General features: G+C 44.6%; 1 protein-coding gene across 7 annotated transcripts in view; it reads right to left on the minus strand.

Annotated features, from left to right (window-relative positions):
- Positions 1 to 19056, minus strand: part of ADGRB1 (adhesion G protein-coupled receptor B1) — a 270194-nt gene that overhangs the window by 202769 nt on the left and 48369 nt on the right. For all 7 annotated transcript variants that reach the window (XM_044005365.1, XM_044005341.1, XM_044005356.1 and 4 more), the window contains exon 2: positions 16921 to 17972. In XM_044005365.1, the coding sequence (XP_043861300.1) occupies positions 16921 to 17689 (769 nt within the window). In that variant the 5' untranslated portion in view covers positions 17690 to 17972. The remainder of the gene's footprint in view (positions 1 to 16920; positions 17973 to 19056) is intronic.

The raw sequence follows: 19056 nt of genomic DNA on the forward strand, positions 1-19056 counted from the left end.
GAGATAGGGATGGAAAGGGGGACAAAGTAACAAAGCCTAGCACGGAAGGGCCAGGCTGCAATGTCCGGGCTTGGGGCAGAGAGCTACCAGGGAATGGAAAAAGGGGTCCAAAGTTCATCCTCTAGCCAAAGAGGTATCTGAACAGATTTCTAACCTGGGTCTCCAGCCTGAGGCCTAATGAAAGTCACAGCTAGAAGCAAAAACCCACCAGCCATCTCAAATTGATGTGATATGAATCTCAAGAAGAACCAGGCAGGAGAGTGGGTGGGATGAGATGAGATTTCTGGGTTTTTTTTCTGACTTTGGTATTCTGGGCGATTCTGGGTATATATGTGGCTCAGAGTGTCCCCGTCCTGAAGCCCAGAGACAAGGGCTGAGAAAGGCATCCATATCTGTCCTTCTCTGATCAGAGACTCCTCTGATAATAGAACCTCAATGAGTCCCATCTCTACCAGGGACTCTAGCTCACCTCCCTACTAGAATCACCCCATCCTCCGCCCAGCGTCTGTCCCTCCATTCCTTACCAAGTCCTTGAACCACATGGGCAAGGCACAAATGATATCAGCACCAGCCAGGGATCAGATGGGAATGACATTTGTTGTTATGCTAGAGAAATGACCAATTGAATTTCTAAGTTGGAGAGAAACGCTCCAGAGCCCTTCCCTATTTGGAGAACAACTGAAGAGTACTCATTTCTAATGTCATTCTAGCTCTCCTTTATGTGTTACCTTCCTCCTATTAGAATATAAGCCCCCCCAGAGGCAGGGAATTTATTGCCTAGTAGAGTGCTTAATAAATGCTTTTCCTATTTCTCCTTCAATTGACTGACCTAGAGTGCTTTCTTGGCAAGCCCTCTATAAATGTAAGCTCTGGAGATGACGATGTAAATTCACTTCTCCCGACTTTAATCTCCTCATCTGTAGAATGGGGATAAGACTAATCCTGCTTACCTCCCTCACAGGACTGTTGTAATAAAGGTGTTTTATAACCCCGAAAGCCTTACAGAAATGGGTGCTGTCATCATGAATGTTATTATGATTCTAAGGAAAATGTGCTTATTATAAGGAACAAGCAGAATTTGGCTCGATGTAAGGAAAACCTTCCTAACAATTAGAGCCATCCAAAAGTGTAACAGGCTGCCTCTGGAAGGAGCAGCCCCCTGAGCAGTAAAAGTCTTTAGAAGGAAACTGGATGCCCATTTGTAGGCATCTCACGGTTGCTGACAATTGCTCAGGCTGGGACCAGACCAGATGGCCTGGGGTCCATCTGACTCAGAGACGCTTTGACTCTGGGATTCTAGCCAAGCTGAGCTGGGGAAACTGAGGCAGGTAGGAAGCTCTAGCTAGGCATGTGCTCCTTCTACTTAGGGTCATCAGGGCTGCAGGACTCAAGGCCTGGAGAGATTACAAAGACAGTCAAATCTGGTTTGATCCTACCTCCATCCCCCAACCCCAGGAGATGGTGTTCCTTTGACCTCCCTATCTCTTACACACACTCTGTGTGCTGAACTGAGGTTGGGGATTTCTCAGTCCCAGGAAGAGTGAATATACCCAGCTCTCTTTCACCCACACCCTCCAACACTTACAAGGACACATATGCAAAAACTGTCCACACACACACACACACACACACACATTAACACACTGGAGCTGGGCACACACACAGAGCTCCCCGCCCCCAGGCTCAGGCTTTTTCTGGATCTCACACACTCTCAGCTCAAGCAATAAAATCCTTTAATTAAAACATGAATATTTAAAACAACTCACAAGAGCAGAAGCCCTTTCTCACCAGAGGCAGACACACACACACACACACAAGATAGAAGAAAAAAAGTCAGGGAAACACAGAGACAGAGGGAGAGAAAGAGATAAAGAGACAGAAACAGAGACAGAGAGGTAGAGATAGATGGAGATCCAGGAAGACTCAAAAGGGCCACAACCCAGCATATTAGAAAGAACACCTCACTTAAACAATACCACACAAGAGAACCTGAGTTCAAAATGATACTCTGCTATTTATCAGCTCTGTGACCTTCAGAAAACTACCTCTCAGAGCTAATTTCCTCAACTATAAAATGGTGATAATAATACTTGCACTACCTACCTTGCAGGATTGTTGTGGGCAAAGTATTTTGTAAACCTTATAATGCTACACAAACATTAGTTATTCCTGAGATGAAGACTGTCAGTGGCAGGGAGAGAAGAAAAAGAAAGGTGCAGAAAAAATAGAGAAATAGGTAATCAGAGAGAAGAGAGAGATGAGAAAGAGAGAGAAGAGAAAAAGAGAGGTGAAGAAAATAAAGAGACAGACAGAGAGACAGGGAATGGAAGAGGGAGAGGGAGAAAGGGGGAGAGAGAGAAGAGAGAGACAGAGAAACAGAGAGACACAGAGAAGAGGGAGAGAGAGAGAGAGAGAGAGAGAGAGAGAGAGAGAGAGAGAGAGAGAGAGAGAGAGAGAGAGAGAGAGACCCAGAGAGGGAGAATACAAAAAAAGAATTTGGCTTGAGGATTATTGAGTAGAAATATAGAATTATAGAATCATAAAGATAGAAGGGACCTCAGAGTCTATCTAATCCAACAGATACATAAAAAATGAATCCTCTATGACATCCCATATTGGACCAACATAAGCCAAACAGCTTTCACTTGAGCATCTCTCATGATGAAAAGCTCACTCCCTTACAGAGGAGCACTTTGGAGCTGTTTTACTATTAAAGCTTTTACTTCCTATAACCTCATCCCTCACCTGGAACTGCTCCCTTTCAAATGGCCAGCTGTCTCTTAATTGCCAAATCCAGTGTTTTTTCCTCTGCCTTTATTATCGACCTCTGCAGAATCTGACACTGTTGATCATTCTCTCCTCTTCAATGCCATCTCCTCTCCAGGATTTTGCACCATTTCTATCCCTTGGCTCTCCTCCTACTTGTCTGACCACTGCTTCTCAGTCTCTCTTGGTAGGTCTGCATTCATATCCCACTCCCTAACTATGGGTGTATCCCCAAGGTTCTGTCCTTGGTCTCCTCTCTTCCCTCTCCACACTGTTGCCTAGTGATCAAATCAGCCTCATAGATTCGAATGTCAATATGCAGATAACTTCCTGATAAGTACATATCACACCCTTATCCCTTTCCTGAGCCATATCTCTGCATAGCCAACTTCCCTTTGGACATTTCCAAATTATTATCCTATACTCATCTCAAATTCAACACATCCAAAACAGAACTCATGATCTGAAACACAGCAGATAATTAACATTTGTTGATAGATTGAATTATTTGTTTCACCCTAACTCTACCCCTTGTCCTAACTGTCTCATTTCTGTCAAAGGCACCATTATTCTTCCAATCACCATCACATCCACATCCAACATCACTTGCATCTATTTCCATTCACATGGCCACTCTCCCAGTTCAGGTGCTCACTCCCTCTTGTCCGGCCTCTTAAACAACTTCCTAATTAGTCTCTCTTTTACTCTCTTCCTTCTCCAATCCATCTTCCACATAGCTGCCCCAAATTAATATTCCTAATGCACAGGTCTGACCATATCACCTCCTTCTCTCCTTAAAAAAAGTTCCAGTGACTCTCTATTACATCTGGGATAAAATTTAGACTCCTCTGGTGGGCATTTAAAGCCGTCCGCAATATAGTTCCAGCCTACCTTTCCTGGCACATTGCATTCCCCTTCATGCACTCTACAATCCAGGCAAATTGTCCTGCTTCCTTTCCTCATTCACAAAATCCCATCTCCATCCTCCATACCTTTGCACTGACTGTCCCCTATGTCTGTATTGTATTCACTTTCCACCTCCACTTCTTAGAATTCCTCACTTCATCTATAGCTCAGCTCAAGTGCTACCTCACACAAAGATCTCTTTGGATACCCCCAGTTACTCTCACCCTCCCCCAAAGATTGCTTTGTGTATTTGTATGAGTGTACATGTGTGTGTATATATACATATATATGCATACACACATGATCTTTTTGGCATAAATGCATGTATCTATGAATATACCTAGACATGTGTGGATATAAATGTGTATACATATACATATGGTGATCCATATGTATATAATAAGTATATGCATGTATACACAGGTGTGCACTTTGTTTACTCCAACAGAATGTAAGTTTCATGAAGGTAGGTCCAATTTTTCTCTTTGGCTCCCCAGTGTCTAACAGCATGCTACCAAACAAGAAGTGCTTAATGAATGTTAAAGAAATGAATCAGATCGAAATCTGCTACTCTTCAACTTCTACTCATTAATACTCCTAACCCTCCTGCCTGGGTGACACAAAACAATTTTAATTCCTATGCCTTAAGAAAGCTTGTCAAATCTTTGGAGACAGTATCTTAATCCCAAGTCCTCTTCTCCAGGTGAAATACACTCAGTTCCTGCCTCTATCTTTCTGGAGCATGGCCTATACACCCCCTCACCATCCTAGACACCATCTAGTTTGTCCAAATCCTTCCTAAAATGTGACATGCAGAATTGAACTCAAGACTCCCCATGTGGCCACACCAGAGCAGAGGACATTGGGAAAATGGCATCCTCTCTTTCTTGAGGCTAGACTTTTGATAATTCAATTCCTACTTGGGACATCCACAGGTGGAGCCTCCTGGGATTGTGAGGGGTTAGGAAGCTCAGGGTTGTAAAAGGGACCTTGGGACTTACTTCAAGGATTCATGGTGAGGTCCTACCTAGCTTAGAGTGGTGTTACCATATGGGAAGTACTGAACAAAACTTAAAACTCCAGAGTTTAAAAGATCAATGTGGGACTTACCTCAATGGGTACTCACTCCCCTGATGCATGTCTCAACCCCACTATGGCTTATTCAATGTTTTTCAAAGGTTGTTGTCCCAAAATGCATTGCCCCATGACAGCCTGGTGATGAGCTTCTCTACATTTAGCTGGTGGGTCCTTGGAGAATAGACATACAGTGGGCATTCATCACCACGCATATTTGAAACCCTCCCAGCTTAGGAAGTAGAAGCTTACCAAAATTGGGTTGCATTGCCTTCAAGATCCTAGGGTCACCCATGATTGGGGACTTGAGTGAAACGCAAGCCCTAGAGCATCACAGAAATGGTAGTTTAACCTGTCCATGTTTTTGATGGTTTCGTGGCCAAAAATGTCAATGGCAAATGTCCAGTTCTTTGTTGATAAAATTCTCTGATCTTAGATACATTAGACATTGAAGAACTTGAATACACACACACACACACACACACACATATACAGAGTACATCACTGTTCCTGTACATGAATTTCTAAGTTGGTGGAACATAGCAGAGATTAAGCTGTATTGGCATGGCCTTTAAGAGCCCGGGATGCCCTGAACACCATGGCAAGACAACACAAAGATGTACCCGATTTGGCTAAGACTATTTTCATGACCTTTGGCCCTAGGATCGATTGGGGCATATCTGGAATCCACTGAGGATCCAAGCCCCATCCCACCCCGGGAAGGAATTTGTGGACATTGGCATGGGGGTGGGGGGCAGAGACAGATGAGAGGGATTGAAGTTGGAGGTCAGTATGTGGAGTCAGAAAATGACCTAAACGAAAAGTCAGGAGACCTAGACACCAATTGAACTCCATTACTAACTCACTGTGTGACCTCAGGCAAATCTCTTCCTTTACCTGGGTCTCATTTTCTCCCCCTTTCAAAAGAAGGGCACGGGATTGAGTGGTCTCTCAGATCCCTTTTGACTCTGATCTTCCTCAAAGGAATATTTAGTAGAACGATAACCGCTGGGGCTCAATTGTTCAGTGTTCAACTTTCCTCTTCCAGGAGAAAGCTTCCCTGACTAGGCACCCGTTGCTTCCCCTTCAAAACAGAACTGCTTTATACTGTTCCACTGTCCAAGTCAGAGAGTCATACAAATTGGTCAGTACATCCTCTCATTCCTGGGGCAAGGGCTACATCTTGACCCCACCTTTAGACTAGATACTCCCCCAAGGTCTGCTCTTTCAGACTAAGGGCTGTATGTCTCTAGGGTTCCCAGATGGACATGTTGTTTCTCAAACCTCAGTCTCTCTGAAGGCAGGGTCTGTGTCTTCCTTAACCCCAAGGGGTAGGGATGGGATGGGTTTTTGAGGGCAGGGTCAGCACATCAGAACAGGGGCTCTTTGAGCAAAGTGAACATTTCTCTTCCTTTTATCTCTCTTTTCACCAGCCTCTGGACTCTATCCAGACCACTAAGAAGCAACTTGTCAACTGTTTTTGTTGGGGGGGCTTTCCCACATTTGTCCCTGCAGTTCTTCATAACATTGATTCTATACCCCAGTCTCTGGGGCCCCAGTTTGCTCCCAGGTCCTCCAGATACTCTTGTCCTCACTCCTTGGTACTGTGTGTCCTCTCCCCACATTTTCCACTCTTGCCCCAAGCACTTCACACCATCCTCACTCCCCCACAATATCCTTACCTCCCTATCCCAATCTCCTTATTCATTCTATACTCTCGTCACTGCCCCCACACTCTCCTCATCCCTTAGATATTGTCCCCATTCCCCTACACTCACCTCAATAACAGCAAGCTCTCTAACCACCCCCAAATTCTTCTTATTCCAGCCCAACTCTTGAGTCTACCACTCTGTCTTCTCTCATCCTCACTCTCTGGACACCCACACTTCTCACGACCTCTCCTCTTCACTCCTCATTCCCCTACACTTTCTTCCTTCCTTATCACACTCCTCCCTCTCCCACATCATCATCCATCCTGTCTCCACTCCCTTTCATGCCCCAATTCTCCACACACTCCCCAACTCTCTACATTTCCCTGGAGTCTTCTCATTTGCTGTACTCTGTCCATATTCCCACCCTCTGATGGCTTTCTTTTTTTTGGTAAGGCAATTGGGGCTAAGTGACTTGCCCAGGGTCACACAGCTAGTAAGTGTCAAATGTCTGAGGCCGGATTTGAACTCAGGTATTCCTGACTCCAGGGCCATTGCTCTAACCACTGTGCCCCCTAGCTGCCCCCTCTCTGATGACTTTCAAGGATCACAGGACCCGAGTTGGAAGGAACCTCAGAGACCACCTTGTTCAATCTATGCCTGACAACAAATCGCTTCTCTAACATCTTCCATAGGGGTACATTTAGCTCTTATTTCTGCAGTCACTTATTTCCCTGCAGATTTGGGGAAACTGGGTGACCAGCCAAGTCATCATCTTTGTGAAAAGGAGTTGCAGCTAGGTAGCGCAGTGGATAGAGCACTGGCCCTAGATTCAGGAGTTCAAACCTGGCCTCAGACACTTAACACTTACTAGCTGTGTGACCCTGGGCAAATCACTTGCCAATGACCTCACCAAAAAAAGAAAAAGAAAAAAAAATTTTTTAAAAGGCGGGGGGGGGGGCAGGGGCAGCTAGGTGGCACAGTGGGTAGAGCACTGGCCCTGGATTCAGGAGGACCTGAGTTCAAATCCAGCCTCAGACACTTAACACTTACTAGCTGTGTGACTCTAGGCAAGTCACTTAACCCCAATTGCCTCACAAAAAAAAGGGGGGGGGCAGCTAGGTGGCGCAGTGGATAGGGCACCAGCCCTGGAGTCAAAAGTGCCTGAGTTCAAATCCGGCCTCAGACATTTAACACTTACTAGCTGTGTGACCCTGGGCAAGTCACTTAACCCTAATTGCCTCACTAAAAAAAAAAAAAAGAAAAGGAGCCTACACCTCAGGAAAGGTTCCCCACAGCAGAACCTACAAGAATGGTTCCACACTAATTTGATCACTTATGACTGAAGTCCAGGAACTTGGCCACGATCTGAATGTCAAACACTAATTCAGATACAGTTCTGCAGGCCTTTGCCAGTTGCTCAGTCCACAGGCAGTGAAATTCAGCATTTAAGGTAATTTGAGGCCCAGGGAAGCCCACTCCAGCCCTGGCCCTCTTTGTGAAAGCATCTGAAGGAACATGATGAAATGGAAAGAACCCTAAACCAGAAGTCAAGTAACTTTAACTTGGATTCTGTCACTAATATTTCATGTGGTCTACTTTAGACTTAAGTCTAAAGACTTCATCTGTAAAATGGGGAATTTCATAAGCTCACCATCTTAAATCAGGAAGTAACCTTGTAGACCATGTAGTCCAATCTCATTCCATGGATGGAGAAATGACCTCAAAAAATCATTTTACTTCCCTGGGTCTCAGTGTCCTCATATGTAAAATAAGAGTGTTAGATGACATGACCTGTGAAGTGCCTTCCAGGTGAAGTGAAGTGATTTGCCTAAGGTCACACAGATGGTAAGTAGATGAACCAAGATTTGAATACAGGTCCTTTGACTCAAAAACCAATGTTCTTTTCACCATATGGTTGGCCACCACATAAGCTCTGAGGTCCTTTTCAGCTCTAACAGTGCATATTCTTCATTCCTTCTTTCCTTTATTCTATACTACTGGTCTCTCATGTATCTTAACCATACCTTTTGCCCTCTCATGACCATTCCCATTCACCCAGTCCATCTTCCCTACTTATGACTTCTTTTCTTATACTCAGGCTTGTTTCCATGGTATAATATTTACTAGCTACCATGCCATTCTTGAGTCCTTCATGTGTTTGAACTTCTTTCCTTCCTCACCTTTGATTTCTTATCCCTGAGTAAGAAGTCCCAACATGACAATTCTCTGTCCAATCTCCAGGGTCACTGGAGAAAGTCATGAAACAGAATCGACTGCATGTACTTAAAAATTGACAGTGGTCGGCTTTAGCTGGGGTCTTGCTACCGCTTGACAATCCCCTTGTTCTAGCCTTAATCTTATTCCTCACACACACTGTTTCAAACATTTGCTTTTCTCTTTCCACCACCAAACTCATCTCCAAACCCCACCCTTACACATGAACCAGATCCCCACTTCACTGAGAATACTGAGGCCATTCATCCTTAACTCCCTTAGCTTTCTGTTTTCATTAAGATGGAGATCTATGGACTAGACAATAGTACAAATGGATTCAGAAATGGCTGGATGGCCAGATTCAAAGAGATGTTGAACATGGTTCCATTTCAATGTGGCCAGAGATCTGTGGTAGAGTATTGCAGAGATCTGTGTTTGGCCCTGTGGCTGTTTAACATTTTTATCAATGATATGCATAAATGCATAGGTAGTATTTTCATCAAATTTGCAGATGACACAAAGTTGGGAGAGATAGCTAGTATATTGCATTACAAAGCCAGGATCCAAAAGAATCTTGACAAGCTAGAGTCTGGGATGACTGTAATAAGATGAAATTCACGAGAGATCAATGGAAAGGCTTGCCAATGGGTACAACAAATCAACTACACAAGGGCAAGATGGGAAGGCAGAAGGTTAGAGAGTAGTTGTTCTGAAAATGATCTGGGAGTTTTAGTGGACTCCAAATTCCATACAACTCAATTGTTATGCAGCAGCCAACACAACTTAATTCAGATTTGGGCTGCATTGGTCATTTCTAGGAATAGGGAGGCAATGGCGCCACTGTTCTCTGCTCTCTTCAGCCCTCATCTGGAACAGTGCTGGGTTCAGTTCTATGAGCTATGGTTTCAGAAGGTCATTGTAAGAAAAGAATAATCACAAAACATTATTATATGTTGAAGGAACTTTGTGTTTATCCTGGAGAAGAGAAGATTGCGGAGGAAGAATGATAACTTTATTCAAGTATTTGAAGGTCTGTTAAAGAGTGTTTTAGAACATTTTTTCATATGGCAATAGATAGTTTTAATTCTTCTGAAAACTGCCTGTTCATATCCTTTGACCATTTCTCAATTGGGGAATGAATTGTGTTCTTATAAATTTGATTCACTTCTCTATATAGTTTATAAATCAGACCCTCATCAGAAACACTAAATGTAAAAAACTTTCTCAGCTTCCTGCTTTCCTTCTAATCTTGGCTGCATTGGTTTTGTTTGTACAAAACCTTTTTAATTTAATGTAATAAAAATTATCTATTCTCTATTTCATAATATTCTCTACCTCTTGTTTGGTCATAAATTCTTCCCCTCTCTATAGATCTGAGAGGCAAACTATTATTTCCTCTACTAATATGCCTTTGGTATCACGGTTTATGTCTAAATCATGTACCCATTTTCACCTTATTTTGGTATATGGTATAAGATGTTGATCTATTCCTGGTTTCTGCTATGCTATTTTCCATTCTTCCCAGCAGTTTTTGTCAAATAGTGAATTCTTATCCCAGAAGCTGGAGCTTTTGGGTTTATCAAACAGTAGGTTACTATAGTCATTTACTACTCATGTGCCTAACCTATTCCACTGACTCAGAAGGTCTGTTAAATAGAGAAAAGATTAAACTTGTTCTCTTTCCTTTTTGGGGGGAAGACCCAGAAACATTGTGTGTGTGTGTGTGTGTGTGTGTGTGTATGTAGAATACAGAAGCTAATATAGGCTCAGGAAAAACATCCTAACAATTACAGTTGTCCAGCAGTAGACTGGATTGAGAAATAATGTGTTCCGTGTCCTTGGAGGTCTTCAAACAGAAAATAACTTGCAAAGTATGTTATAATGGGAGTCTTCTATGAATGGGTTGGACTAGCTGGCTATTGGGGTCCATTCCAACTCTCAAATTCTGTGATTGTTATTCATCTTTTCTGCCTCAGCATCATCCCCTTCCCTCCTTACTTTTTCCCTCTGGTCACAGGGAAAAAAAATACCTCAGTCCTCACTAAGGCTAATCCTAGTGTCTTCTTTAAATCCACCCCACAATGCATTCCTGCTTCCTCCAGCACCTTTCTCCAGCAGTTTTAATTTTTTCTTATATGTTTCTTCCTTTCTGTCACTTCCTTCTAACCTCCTTAAAAGCATATTAAAGTCTCCCAAATCTGAACAAAATTTTTCCTTAGACCCTTCTGAATAGCTTTTCTCTTTTACTGCTAAAATGCTTCCACTTCCCCAATCCCCATTCCCTCATATTCCCTGGTGATAAGTCTTCAACTCCCATGAAATTGTGCTATCATCATCATCATCAATGTCCTCCTCGTTGCAAAATGCAGTGGTCTCTTCTCAGTTCTTATCCTCCACTACCCTGAAGCTTTTTACCCTCTTGACTACCCTCTCTTACCAGGTGTTCCCCCTCCCTTGTCTTCAGAAACACCTAAAGAAAATATTGTGTTTTTTTCCCCTCCCTCTTGAATCGTTCTTCCTCTGTCTTCTTCACAACTGTACTCATCCCCCACCCAACAATTCTAGGTTGAATTCCTCAGAGAACTGTCTTTGGTCCTCTTCTTTACCTACACCCTTTATCTTGGCAAACTCTTTCAATCCCGCTGTTTCAACTCTGGATTCTATACAGGTGACTTTCAGATCTTCAGTTTTGTTCCCTCTCACAAGCTGTATCTCCAAGTGCCCTCTAGACATCTCATCTGGGAAGAAGACTTTTGGATATGGTAATGAAGAGATCATTGGTGAGTTTAGGGGAAGTAATTTAAGCGGAGTCACAGAGCTGGAAATAACAGTGGAGGAATCTGAAAAGTGAATGGATAGGGAAGCAGTGCTTTGGAAAGGGAATCATAGTATTCAGAAGGAGGAATACCCATAGACACAGCTTGGGACATGAGTTGTCCCATGTAGATGGATAGCACGCTTATCAGAGTTGTAGATGAGACATGGTAGGTCCCAAACTTAATGACAAAATCAACATTGGCAAAGATCTTGTAATGTGTGAATCATGTGATGAATCTAATAAAATAAAATTTAATAGTGATAAAAGTAAAGTCCCAGATGGGTTCAAGAAATCAACTACATAATGTAGAAATGAACAAAAAGTTTTGGTTGTTGTTCGGTTTTAATTCTTGTTTCCACCTATTTAAATATAAAGAATTTAATATTTAAATGTAAATGATAGGGGTTTTGTTAAGCCTTAAGTTTGCTGTGATTCAACAGTGTAACATCTCATCTCAGACACTTACTAGCTTTGTGACTCTTAACTCATTCATTCATTAGACACTTAACTCAACATTCATTAGTCACTTAACCCCAATTGCCTCAAACATCTGGGGTCATCTTCAGTCATCCTGATATATGTCTTGCCACTGGACCCAGATGGCTCTGGAGGAGAAAGTGATGATGGGGACTTTGCCCAGCTCTTCCTCACTTAAATCTAATTCAGTGCAAGTCATGACATCTGTCATGGTTCTCTTCCAGAACAAAGGACAAAACAACAAGAACAACTTTAGCCATAAAGACTAATGAGATTTTTGATGGCATTAAGAGAAGAACCATGCCTGGGCCTGGGAAGGTGATGGCCTGGTAGTGCTACAACATGGTGAGATCATGTATGGAATAATGTGTTCAGTGCTGGGTATCACATCTGAGGAAGGATATTGAGAAGCCAGAGAAGATCCAGGGGAGAGTAACCAAGATGGTGCAGGGTTTGGAGTTCATAGCATACAAGGATCAATGGAAGAACTTCAACAGGGACAGTAAGCCTAGGAAAGGGAAGACTTGGTAGAGGACAGGATAGCTGTCATTTGAAAGACTGTCTCTGTTTGGCCCCAAAGGGCAGAGCTACAGGCAAAGAAGGGGTAGAAGCTGCAGAGAAACAGATAGATGTCGGATTGATGTCAGGAAAGACTAGCTAACAATAAGACATATCCTATAGTGGAATGGAGGGGGGAAATGAGCTCCCCATCAGTGGATGGGTAATCATTTGTAGGAGTTGGTGTAAAAAAATTGCTGTTTAAACATATGTTGGACTGGATGACCTATGAGGTCCCTTTGAACTCTCAGATCCTAGAATTCTTCCCTTCTCACCTTTGACCTCTCCCCATTGAAACCATTTTGTACACTCTGTCAATCTTTAGAGTCTCAAGTTCAAAGTTCTTATCTTGTCTATTGAAAGCCCTCCAAAACCTGACCCTCCACCTTTGATTTTTGGCTTCAGCTCTTTATTGTACCTCATCACATTTATCCAATGGTCCAGACAACTGAGCTATTCTCTATCTCCCAAGCATGCCCTGAATTATCCAGCCTCCATGCCTTTACTCAAACAATTGCCTATGCCTGAAATGCCCTCCCTCATTTTCTTTATCTGTTGAATCCCCACAGATTTTTTGAAGTCTAACTCAAATGCCATCTCCTCCAAAATTCCTTGCCCAATTCTTCCTCCCATCAGTAAAAACTTTTTCTTGGGACTCAGATCAATATTTTTGCATCTCTCTCATGCATTATTCTTTTTTTGTTGTTGTTGTTGAGGCAATTGGGGTTAAGTGACTTGCCCAGGGTCACACAGCTAGTAAGTGTCGAGGATCTGAGGCCGGATTTGAACCCAGGTCCTTCTGAATCCAGGGCTGGTGCTCCATCCACTGCGCCACCTAGATGTCCCTGCATTATTCTTTATATTGAAACCACATCAGCTTCATATCCCTGTTTGACTGGAACCTCCACAGAGATTAATAAATGTTTGAATGAATGAACAAATCAAACCATAAATCAACGAGCACTTATTAAATGTCAGCTATATACCTGGCCCTGTGCTAACACAGTACAGATATAAAGACAACAATGAATTCTTTGAATTCAAGTCCCCTACTTTCTAAAGGAACTTTTATTCTGACAATGAATGAGAATTAAGTTGAGAAGATTCTCAGTACCAGCAGGAGAAGAAAAGAGATGACAGCTTTATTCAAATAGCTGAAGGCTTCCTTGGTCACAGGAATTAGACTGGAAGGGATGCGACCTCTCCTGGCAAGGCATTTACTTGCACCTTGCTTCATTCAAGGGGCAGCTAGGTGGCATGGTGGATAGAATACAGCTTTGGTCCTGGAGTCAAGAAGACTCATCTTCCTGAGTTCAAATCTAGTTTCAGATATTTACCAGCTGTGTGACCCTAGGAAAATCACTTAACCATTTCCTTCTCCAGCTCATTTTACCAATGAGGAAACTGAGGCAAAGAGAGTTAAATGATTTGCCCAGAGTCACATGGCTAGTGAGTGTCTGAGGTCAGATTTGAGCTTCAAAAGATGAGTCTCCCTGACTTTAGGCCCAGCACTCTATGCACTGTACCACCTAACAGCCCCAAGAGGAAGTTCAGTGGCGGGACAAAAGAAGTGACCTCATTCTTCTCTAGGCTGTGCTTCAAATGTCAGATATTTGGAGTATCATTCTCCTCTTCCCTTCTCCAGCTGAGTATTGAAAAGTCTTCCTGACTTCAGGCCTGACACTCTGTCCACTGTTCCATTCGCTTATAGTCCCTTCTCCCTATTTTGCATCTTCCTATATGGGTAGAACACACAAGATAATGGAGGACCTGTTTCACTTCTGTCTTTCTATCTCCAATGTCTAATGTAGAGCCTTGTACAAAGGAGGCAAGTGGCTTTTGATTGAAGAGTTAATAAATTTATTCTGTTTGAGCCTAAAGAGCAAAAAGAAAATCACTGGAGGGTAAAATTACAGAATGGAAAATTTCAGCTCCATGTAAGGGAAAAAAAAAACCCCAAACTTTCTAATAATCAGAGCTGTCTCGAAACAGAATGGGTTTCCTGTGAAGGTAGTGAGCTTCCCTTCCCTGGAAGAATTCAAGAAGAGACTGGATGAACCATCAGGAATGCATGGGGTAGAAAACTGGATTAGCTGCCCCCTAAAGTTGAACTTTTAAACCCTGGTTTATCCTGTCCTGGTGGTATGCCAACTTCCTTCCCTACAACTTCTCTTGCCTCTCCTGCCTCTCAGTCTGGATTAGTGACAAGAGAATATAAATGGAAAGTCAAAAGGGACCTTATTAGAATCTAATCCCCTCCTTCTATATCTGAGGAAACTGAGGAAGAGAAAGATAAAGTAATTTCTCCAGGGTCACACAGTTTTTAAATTTCTGAGGTAGAATTTGAAACCAGCTTTTCCTGGTTCCCAAATTCAGTAACCTCCCTTTCCTTTTGGGCAGGAGGAACATCCAGTCTCTTAGTTCCTGAGAAATTATGAAAGCCACCTTTCTCTCAACTGAGCAGACACAAGACATTTGAGGAAAGGCCACACCTTTAAAGGAAATGACTTGCCCAAGGTCATATAGCTGCCTAGTAACTGATCTGGGACTACAACTTGGATCTCTAGAGTCCCTGCTCAGAGTTCTTTTTATTGTAGCATGTTGCTGTCCATCCAGATCTACTCCCTAGCTCTTGGCCACATACTTCCTTATGATCCTCAAGAACAACTTCCTGTTTATTTGAATATTCACAGTGAGCCTGGATGAGCAGGGACCAGGCTTATGCATAGGATCAATTGAATCCTGGGGGAGCACTTGGTTTTGGTTCACAAACCCAATCCTAACCTCAAGAACAGTCAGAGATCCCACCTGGGTCAACAGCTAAGCCCTAACCCTAGTCACAAACTGAGCCCCTGACCCTGAGATCCATGTAGCTTGTAATAAGGTACAATCGGCCACAAGAGAGGACTAGTAGGCGTGTGGGTGATTCAATTCCATCCCCATTTTTGGAGACCCAGGTCAGAATACATATCCTCCTGATGCTGATTAGGGACCAATGGTATCAGACTCAATCCTGGGTCTCTATGCTGATCCTGACTTCTGCCCAGCTCCCCTCTGCCCCACCTCCTTCCTGTCTCCATGGATCATGGTTGGTAAAGAACTGGACAGAAGAAGACTCCCGTTAAAGGAGCCATGTGAGAAATGACTGTGTGGAGAAAGGATCCAGGTTAGCAGGAAGAAAGGACTGGTAGAGTCCAGAGGTCACAAGATCATGGGGATGTGGGTGGAGCAAAGGAGGAGGAAGACAGTGGAGAGAGGAGGAGAAGACCTGAGTGAGGAAGCTTTGGCATTATGTTGAATGGTTGGGGATAGAGCATCCTGTTTAGAAGGGGAGAGAATGGGGTGCCCCTCAGAGTAAGAATTCACACCCTAGTCCTAAATCAGTAATTCCCAAAACCATTGCCTGAATGGGAATGGTTTACAACCCCTATCTTTAGAATTCCTCTGGTCTACCAGCATCTAGATCTATGGTCTGTTACATTCTAGAGGTATTCCTCTGTCCCTTTAGAACTTCAAATGTCCCTTTTCCATAGAATTTGAAATTCTCCTGGATGGGGATTTCAAATATAAAATCCCTTTGTTCTCTAGAAGTCATAATTCTTCTTATCTGTTAGAATTTAAAATCCCTGTGAACCTCTTAGAATGTAGAACCTCACAGTCCAATTAAAATGTAGAACCCCATGAACCTCTTTGAATTTAGAACCTCGCCCTAATCAGAATTTAGAACCCCACTTAATTATAAGAATTTAGAATCTCTTTGGCCTATTAGAATTTAGAACTCTACAGATTGCTTTGAATTTAGAACCTCATTAGCCTCTTAAAATTTAGAACCTCACTGTCTTCTCAGAATTTAGAACTGCATGCGCCCACAGGAATTTAGAGCCTCATTGGCCTGGTAGAATTTAGGACTCTTATTGTCCTCTCCAAATTTAGAGTACCCCTTTCCTCTTAGAATTTAGAACCTTCCTGAAACACCACTGGTCTGATGGAATGATCCTGAGAATCTCCACGACTTAATAAAATTTGGAATTCCCCCTTCACTGAAGGAATAGATTCTGTTATTTTTTGATTGGTTGATGAATCATTCTCAAGAGCAGATGGGGGGCAGCTAGGTGGATAGAGTACCAGCCCTGGAGTCAAGAGGACCTGAGTTCAAATCCGGCCTCAGACACTTAACACTTACTAGCTGTGTGACCCTGGGCAAGTCACGTAACCCCAATTGCCTCACACAAAAAAGAGCAGATGGAACCCACCATGCCCCCCAAATAATTCTAGGTTCCTTAGCCCTGGGGAAAAAGACTCTCCCTGTCCCACCTCTGGCCATGTTCTTTGACCCATTGCTACCCCCAGTTTCATTCAGGATCAGATTCAGTGTTTCTTTTCCAATGCATCCTTGATTTTTTTTTTTGAGAGGATGGATGGAAGTCACATGTCAGAGAAACCCTGCTCACTCACCAGTCCTGCCGTCCCCTCCTCGGTCCTTGGTCAAGCTGGTGAGGCAGTTCTCTGGACTCTCAGTGCCATCCCTCAGGCAGTCATCCCCACGGGAAGGGTTCTCGCCAGCTGCCAGGTCTGGGGCATCCCCCCCAGAGCAGGCACAGGGGGTCTGCATGATGCCACAGGGATGAGAACTTCGGCTGCCCGCCAGGCAGGCCTCCAGCCAGCGGCAGAGCATCTGACAGGCAGCCCGGCTGGGGCTGCGATTGCCCACCACCAAGTACTCCACGGAGAATTCGGCATCAGGGCCCGGGTATGGGGAGACCAGGGCCTGATCATTGGAGCCCAGCTGCTGCTGCCGTCTCATCTGCAGAAACTGCTTGTTGGACTGGAGAAAGGCATAGCGGGCTGAGGGGTCACAGAGACGCAAGACCTCGTCAAAGCTCTCCACTCCCAAGTAGGTGCGCGTGGACTCCAGGAAAGAGTCAAACTGGTAGGTGCGAACAGGCCAGGGCCCACAAGGCCCGGCAGGCTTGGACACCTTCATGTAGAGGGTATAGCGCCGCGGGTCAGGGTTCCGCAGGGTCCAGGAGCAGCGGGAAGCGTTGGCTGGGAAGACGGAGGCTGATGAAAAATAGCCAAAGAATTTGCCTAGGACGAGTGTGGAGCAGGGGTCAGACCCCTGCCCAGGGTCAGTGCCACCCACTGCCCAGATTGGTTGGACCAGGAAGAGGAGGAGAGGACTGAGGATCCAGACCAGGTCCAGGGCAGCAGCTGAGCTCCTCATCCTAGATCTCGGGGCCCCCGGGACTGAGCGCAATCGGCGGCCAAAGTTGGGGAAGGTCTGGACATAACAAGAGCTCCGAGTATGGGGTGGGAAGGAGGAGGCCTGCAGAGTGCAAGAGGAGATCCGGGCTTAGACGTGGAGGTGGGAACCAGGGACGGGGTGCAGGGCTAAGTAGCCCGCAGCTAGGAGAGAAGAAGCCAGTGAGCAGGGGGATGATGAGTTTGAAAGGACTTCAAGTGGCGTTTTCCAGACAGATGCTCCCTCCTGTGGCCATCAACTGTAGCTGAGACAGGAAAAACAGAGAGGAAAGGAATGTTAAGCACTTGGGAGAGACTGGGCTCTGCCTCCAACTCACTGAACCCTCATATAGGGGGCAATGGGGAAACAGGATTGGGGTCTCCAGCCACTGAGAGTATCTATGCACTCCCCCCCCCGCCCCAGATCTGAGATCAGAGAAAAGACCACAGCTGGCAAAGGAGAAACTGAGGCCCAGATATGGGAGGAGACTTGCCTGAGGACACCTAGGCTGAGGGTTTTTTTTTAGAAAACCAGCATAACGATCAGCTAGAAATCACAGGGCAGCCAGGGCCTGGGCTCTGGGCCCACATCTGGCTCTCGATGGAGGCCAGCCAGCAGTTCTGAGGGTAGCAGGTTCTTCTTTGGGGAGAGGAGGGGATGGTGGTGGTTTGGGGCGGGGGGGTGGGGGGTGGCGGGCTTCAGGCACCTGCCGCAAGCAGAAAAATAGGACGGGGAAGCTAAACTTGCTCCTTTCACTGCCTGTCTTCCAAGGCCCAGGGTTCCATGAGGCCCAGACATGGCTCTAGCAAGTTAGCCTCCAGCAGTGCCAAGCCGCCCACATTCCTCCTCCCACCCAGGGAATTCTGCAGGGACCTTTCCCTTCTGTGCCTCTGCAGGCCAACTTGCCTCCCGCGTCTTCTCCTTCTGGCCTCGGATGGCTCTTCTGCCTATCCTGTCTCTTCTCCAGATCAATCTAGCCTGCTCTCCTGCTTTCTCTTTCCCTCCCTCCCTCTTTCCCTCTTCAGTCTTCTGTCTCTCTTCTGTTACTCTCTTCTGCCTTCCTTTCTTCTCCTCTTTCTCCCTTCTGCCTTCCTCTTTTCTCTCTTCTGTTTCTCTGTGCCTGTGTATTTTCTTTTTTTTCCTCCTCTCCCTGTCTTTACATCTGTCTCTTTCTCACTCTCTCCAGTTCCTTCCCCTTTGTCTCTGTCTCTCTCTCTTTCTCTCTCTCTCTGTCTCAGTCTCTCTGTCTCTCTTTCTGTCTCTGTCTCACTCTGTCTCTCTCTCTCTCTCTCTCTCTGTTTCCCTGTCTCTCTCCCTCCCTGTGGTCCTGGTGCTATTGTCCCTCTTTC

Source organism: Dromiciops gliroides, chromosome 1 (assembly GCF_019393635.1).
Source record: "Dromiciops gliroides isolate mDroGli1 chromosome 1, mDroGli1.pri, whole genome shotgun sequence".
NCBI classification, from domain to species: Eukaryota; Metazoa; Chordata; class Mammalia; order Microbiotheria; family Microbiotheriidae; genus Dromiciops; species Dromiciops gliroides.